This window comes from Polypterus senegalus, chromosome 9 (genome assembly GCF_016835505.1).
Source record: "Polypterus senegalus isolate Bchr_013 chromosome 9, ASM1683550v1, whole genome shotgun sequence".
Lineage (NCBI taxonomy): Eukaryota > Metazoa > Chordata > Cladistia > Polypteriformes > Polypteridae > Polypterus > Polypterus senegalus.
Window position 1 is genome coordinate 51,399,234 of NC_053162.1, and position 7,117 is coordinate 51,406,350.

Sequence of the window (7,117 nt, forward strand, 5' to 3'; positions counted from 1 at the left end):
GGGGTTGTCGGTGGAACAAGGTTTCTTATCTGATGCAGCTGATTTTTAAGAATTTCTATTTACAGTATGTTGAAAATACAATTTTGAAAAATATAGGCTTTCTGGAGGGTTATTTGCGGTTGGAATAAGGAGTGTACATTCAGATAGATGCATCGTTGTCTTTATTAAAAAGTGCTTTACAGCAGATGTGAAAATTGGTAAGTCCTCTAACTATCTGCACACATATTAGGCTTTTAATGCAGTCTCTTTACTAAATTTTGTAATAATTACTTCTATTGTTGCAAATCACAGAGTAAAGAAAGCTGATTTGCAATTCTAATCAAGCCAGTCTCACTCTACAGTTGTAGAGGTCCTAAATATTTTTCCTGGATTATTGATGCTAGGGTCAAGTCACACAAAGCAGAACAGCTAGTTCCTATTAACTATTATTAAGTTGAAAGATGTGTTGAGTGCTATTATTGAACTTCAAAATGAACAAGTTCCAACTATTACTATTTAATGGAGATCCCATCTAATAGCTGCTAAAAGTAATTACACACTGAGACTCCAAGTTAGTAATTATGGACGGCCTCTTAATAGCCTATCTTTATAACAAAGTTGATCAAATGAAGCCGTCTTGAGAGAAGAAACTGAGAGATAATAAGTTTGAGCCTGCTGTGCATAAACTGTGCACTTTTCATTTCAGCTAAATATTTAATACAATTACATTAGAATAAAACTACATAGGAATACACTACCAGATTAAGTGAGATTCAAGATCTGTTCATTTTCTCTTTTGAAGAGCTTATATGGTAGTTTAAAGATGAGCTCCAGTCAGAATTGGCAGTTGGATGGGCTTCAGTGCATTCTTTAATACATTTTTTATCAGATAGCCAGCTCAGGGTAGATTTTTTTGTTTGATTTAGATAGAAAAAGATCTCAAATATTTGATTTTTCTCATTTTATATCAGATGATACTACAACATGTGAGAAATCTCCAGCATCTTTGTGTATTTTGCACTCTTTTTATTGCACTACAAATCCAAGAGATCTTCATCTTCCAGTGCATTGTCTTAGCACTTAAAAGATTAGTGCGTAATGCACTGCTCATCTGGCTTTGTGTTCAGCCTTAAGGGAGTTTTATCCAACTCTGTACACAAACCTACAAATCTAATTTCTCACCTCCATCCTGTTTTTTGTTCTTGTATGATTAATGCTTTTAGAATGTTAATATTCAACCTGACTAACCAAGATTTGATGGTACTTACATATTAAAAATATAATTTGAATGATTTTTATTTCTTTGAAAAAATTGTGAAAATACTATTTCTTGTTTAATCATGAAAGAATAATAGTATAGCCACTTGCTCAAAATGCTGGGAGAGCCAGTGCAAAATAAATTGTTGTTCAGAGTAATAACCTAATATCATGTTGTGGACATTTAGTTGTAGTAGTCAACAAACGCGTACAGTTTATCAGGACAGTATCTAATTTTATTATAATAAAATAAAAATAGTGTTTTTGTAGCACAGATGTATAAAAACTGCTTGCTGTAAACATTCTTATTAAATTTTTAGTCTGGTAACCCATAGATATAGCTATGGTGTTGCTACAGAACAGACTAACAGAATAATATAAGTTACATCTCGTTAAATGAAAGTGCTAATTTCTACATAATCATAGAGTATACCATTCACTTGAAAAAATATGCTCTATTTTATTTCAATTGCATATTTAATAATACCTTCTCCTCTGAAAATGGCTGCCATTTTAAATGATTATCAATCTGAGCCATTTAAGAAAATTGATATTTTTACATTTACAGTATATGATATTTTTTGTGGTTAAGATTTTGGGCTGCTTTGCCATACTGTACAGTGTTAGCAATGACATTTCATAATGGGGTAGTCACTCTTAAATGCAAATAAATCAGTTACTATGTGCTTTATTCAACAGAAAAACTATAATGTTTAAAAGTATTTTATTGTGTTAAATTGAGCCTTTGGCATATCAAAGATGATACCTAAAGATTGTTTCCTTTCCCAGTGGGAATGAAATATAAAAAAACATTATTTGGTCCAATGAAATGAAATGTCATGTTAATAGTGAAATGCTTTTTAATGTTTAACATTTTTCACTGTTGTTTTTTAAGCAAGTATAGCTAATACTTAGCTATAACTTCAGCTGGTATTGACTTTCATTATTAGTTGCCTAATTTCTAAATTTGCAATTAATCGTAACAAACAAAAAAAAAGAAAACTTTTTTTTAAACTTGGAGAGACTCCTCAGACCATAAGGCTCTTTCTGTTAGCTGAAAGGTGTTTTCTCCAAATTGTTATATGACATACTTTTATAAAGATAGTATATGTATATATCTTTGCTTCAAGTAAATGTGCTCACAGTTTGTCGCACATTGCAAGAATCCATGAAAGAATGTTTTGATGTTTCTGTCTTAAAAGTACAATCCCTTTGTTAAGAATTGTGCTGAATCAAATTTATTTATACCTTCCAAAGTTTCGGTTACCACACAGCTTTCTGCTTTCAAGACTAACAGTTCCCTTGATATATAAAGCAATTTTAATAACGAGCCAGTCACAGTGGTGCATTGCTTAGCGCTGCTCCAGCGTTCTAGGTGTCGAACTTGGCCCAAGCATTGTGTCTCCATTGGATTTTTACTCTGGAAACTTTAAATAGACTCCAAATAAAAGTTTGCATGTGTCAATGCATACTCTGTACTCTATTTCAGCGGTGGTTACTGCCAAGCACACAGTGTTTCTTTAGCTCTAACAAACCTGAACTTAATTAAGCAGGTTTAACAATGGATGGATGAATAATAGTAATAATATATTATTAATGACAATAGAGATCGGCTTCAGCATGGGATCCTGAATTGGATTAAGAGGGATGAAGAATGTAATGATACATGAAACATTTCAGGGTATGTCAAAGTGCCATCTAATACAGTAGGCTTTCCAGCATACTTTGAAAATGGAGATATTTCTAAATTAGTTCTATTTTTGTATAGGGCTCATCACTGAGGACAGGCTCAGCATTTTCAGGTCTTTACAACTTTCCAACAAAGCTGTCAGTGGTACATTAACACTGAAAGTATTAATATGGAAACACTCTTTTACATATGTACACTATTAACTTATACTTTAATAGTGGAATAGTTGATTAATACTGTTAATTTTGCTGTGATTAATAATTTATTACTGCTAACTTGCTGAACCATATAACATTTACATACATAAACTCACAGATTACATTAAACATACAATAAAACAGAACGGAATCTGAATGATTAATAAAAATGAAGTGAGTGCAAATTGCTCTACACACAGTAAACCTGAATTGAATCTCAGTTATTTAAGAAAAATGAATTATGGCAATATAAGGTTGTATTAATATTATATAATTGGGATACTGCCAGTTGATGAGGGAGGAGACTTAAAACTCCAACCAGTAGCATCTCTGAACAAAAGAATCCTCGGGGTGGTCCACAGTTGGTTAAAACAAAAAGTCAAAAGTTACAGTTCTGATGACCTTGACCAAGTGGTCAGGCTTCCCTTCCTGGACATTCTATAAAGTTATAAGTATATGCTGGACGATCTAGCAAGTGGCAGTCTTAATCTGAACAATGGAGGTTAGTTATTGTTGCATTGCATTAAAAAGATGGAGTCATAGTGAGTATAATAGTATAAGAATCACTCTGACAGAAATAGCAGTAGAGTGTTGTACCGTGTTAGCCATAGATTGTTACACCTTGCCTGATGAGGCTTGCATTTGTAATCAATTTAGTTAGCCAATAAAAAGTGTCATTTCACCCTACCTTCTCCTGTATGTGTCAGAAATAAAATTATAAAACTGCTTGATGAAAAAAAAAAAAATACTTTTATAACACCAATGTCACCAGTGCCAGGAGGTGACACTGCACAGATTTTGGACAAACAAAACTAATAAAGTAGCAGTATGCTTGCTGTTTAATCAGAATTCACAAAAGCACAATGTAAAAACTATTTATACTTTTTTAAAAAATATATTTCAATGTTTTAGAAACAGTATGGAATGTTTGTACTTTGATAATACATAAAGTTTTCATTTTCTATACTTCTTTATTATAGTCATACTTTTTGGATGTATGTTTTAAACAAGAGCTAGAGTAAATATAAAAAGGTGGTAAGCAATTTATATAGAATATGGAAAGTGTGGGGCATGGAAGAATGATTGTATTTATTACTGTAAAGGAAGATTTTGTCTTAAGACATGAAAATGTGAAGACAACCTATTTAGTTAAAGTAAAAACATTCATGGAATAAAGTGACCAGATAATTATACTAAAATCTTTTTGAAATGAGAAGTTTAGTAGGGTTAAAAATATTTTTTCTCTTTACAGATAATACAGCCGGGATCTATGTGCGTCGTGGAGGATTCAGTCGTCAAAAGGATGACATTTTCTACTTGCCTATTGAGATAAATGATAATGGAATCCCTCCCCTGAGCAGCACTAACACACTAACAGTGCGAGTATGTGGATGTGACAGTGATGGCACGCTGCAGTCTTGCAATGCGGAACCCTATGTCCTGCCTGCAGGGCTGAGCACTGGAGCTCTCATTGCTATTCTGGCCTGTATTGTGATCTTGCTAGGTAATTTTTGCACTTTAATTCTTATTAGAAAGTTAACTTATAACAGACTGTACATTTTGTTTGATGCCATCTACATGAATTGGTACAATACCATAAGAAACCCAAGCTGAAACAGCTGGTAACTGTAAAATGAAACAGATGGAAGTATATGTGGATCTCAGAAAAATGAAGAAGTCATTCAATAGGTTTATAGGTTTAACTCAGAAGATGTGTTTCTTGGTGAAGGCAGTTGTTTTGCTTTTTTGAGAAGTACTTAAATACTCTTAGAACACACACTAGCCAATAATAAGCTAATACAACCTAAAGAAAAAGTGATTGCTCTGTGGCAATATGTCTAAAATACAAAGAAAGAGCATAGAAATAAAAAAAATACTATATGTATTATACAGCAAACAACATATGTAAATGAATACTATAAAAGCATCTTATTTCACTTTGTTCTGCTACTTGTGTCTCTCAACAGTAATAGTGGTCCTGTTTGTTGCACTGAGGCGTCAGAAGAAAGAGCCACTGATTGTGTTTGAGGAGGAGGATATACGAGAAAACATCATAACTTACGATGATGAAGGGGGCGGTGAAGAAGACACGGAGGCTTTTGACATTGCAACGTTGCAAAACCCGGATGGTGCTAATGGTTTCCTTCCACGCAAAGATATTAAGCCAGAAATGCAATATCCACTCCGGCCTGGCCTTAGACCTGTGCCAAACAGTGTTGATGTAGATGACTTCATCAAGACACGCATCTCTGAAGCAGACAATGATCCCACTGCACCACCTTATGATTCCATTCAGATCTATGGCTATGAAGGTCGTGGCTCAGTTGCAGGCTCCCTAAGCTCTCTTGAGTCTACCACCACAGACTCTGATTTGGATTATGACTACCTCCAAAACTGGGGGCCACGGTTCAAGAAACTGGCCGACCTGTATGGTTCCAAAGACACGGCTGACAATGAAGATTCTTAACGCTCAGAACTCTTCCTTTTTGAACCCTTAAGAAAATGTAGTACATGGAGTGTACAACAAATATACTATTAGTAAAATTATAGTATACTAGTGTGGCTTCAGCATCCTGTTGGCATACTGATCTCTTAAGGGGACTGAACTTGAAAGGAGAGAGGTTCTAGGGGCAAGCCAAAAGACAAATCTTGGATGGATGTATTGATAAAAAGCAAAATGTGTGTGAGACATTGTGACAAAGAACAGCTCTGTATTTTCTTTTTTTATGATATTGACTATTATAGTAATGATTTTTATTATAAGGGGTGGCTTTATTTATTAAAGCCTTGTGGGTGCTGGGAATCAGAACACAGGAAGAAAAGAAATGTTCTCTATACTGTGAAGGAGCTCACAAAAGGAAAAAAAATGGTTGCCTTACATTAAAAAGAGAACAAGCTGGACTATTTCTGCAGTATTCCTTTCATCTAAATTAACTATCCTTCCTTTCAATAGCTCTTTGTTAATATGAAGGACAGAAAAAGAGATTATCCTCTCTATTTTCAAATTTCAGAAGACAAAATCCTTTCTCCCACCAAATGAGTTATCAATCACAAAGAGAAAGCTGTGAGCTCAAATATCGCCTTAATTAACGGACACTCCTGCAGCGCAGTGCATTTTTTAACTTGAAATACAAATATATATCTTGAAGCAAACTAAAATCCATGTAACACATGTACAGTACAGTGTGCAAGTATGTCCACAGAAGATTGAACTTGCAATTCTTGATTCCTGTAAATCTTTTTTATTATTATTATTATTATAATTATTATTATTATTATTATTATTATGGGATTTTTTTTTTCTTTCAGTTTTAACTTTTTCTCACTGGAGTAAATTTCATTAAATAATATATTCCAGTAAGAAAAACAAATGTTCTGTCATGTGAAAGGCACCTAATTTCTATGTCAATTTTATGGTACCTATTTGTACAATTTTAAAAGTTCTTATTTTAGTATACATGCAGATATCAGTATTTCAACATGTAAGAAATTGTTATGACATCACACTTATATTTTATGAGCATTGTACTGTTGCTTTATTAAGTGCTTCAGTCCAAGAAGCAATGACTTTGAAATAAATGCCCTTTTTATAAAAGAAAGTTTTAAAAATTGTAATCAATTTCTTCTTTTGTATAGAATTTTCTTTTCAAGAATGATTTATTTACTTACACATTTTGGAAATCACTATTTAAAATGTTAAGGAATGCATTTTACAGTTGGACAAATTTATAATTTATTGGCAAATAATGATGTGAAGTACTATCAGCCCTAATAGAAAGATTATTGTAAATGTCACATGTAGGTTAGTTATACTGTAACACTGTGTCATATTTAGCCACTTCCATTTAAACCCAATTCCTAAAATTAAATTTATTAAAACCCAGAATAATGTCCAAAAAAAGAAAACTGAGATTAACTGTTTTCATGAAATGGAATCAAACAGCTGGCGCAATAATAAAATAATGGAGGACCATTTAATAAAACTCAGGCTTTG

At 33.1% G+C, this 7,117-nt stretch overlaps 1 protein-coding gene across 1 annotated transcript in view; it reads left to right on the plus strand.

Moving 5' to 3' along the window:
* cdh11 (cadherin 11, type 2, OB-cadherin (osteoblast)) overlaps positions 1 to 6,722 on the plus strand; it is a 131,440-nt gene extending 124,718 nt beyond the window's left edge. Inside the window, exons 11-12 of the mRNA XM_039763113.1 lie at positions 4,376 to 4,627; positions 5,091 to 6,722. Coding sequence (XP_039619047.1) covers positions 4,376 to 4,627; positions 5,091 to 5,590 — 752 coding nt within the window. The 3' untranslated portion in view covers positions 5,591 to 6,722. The remainder of the gene's footprint in view (positions 1 to 4,375; positions 4,628 to 5,090) is intronic.
* The last annotated feature ends 395 nt before the right edge of the window (positions 6,723 to 7,117 follow it).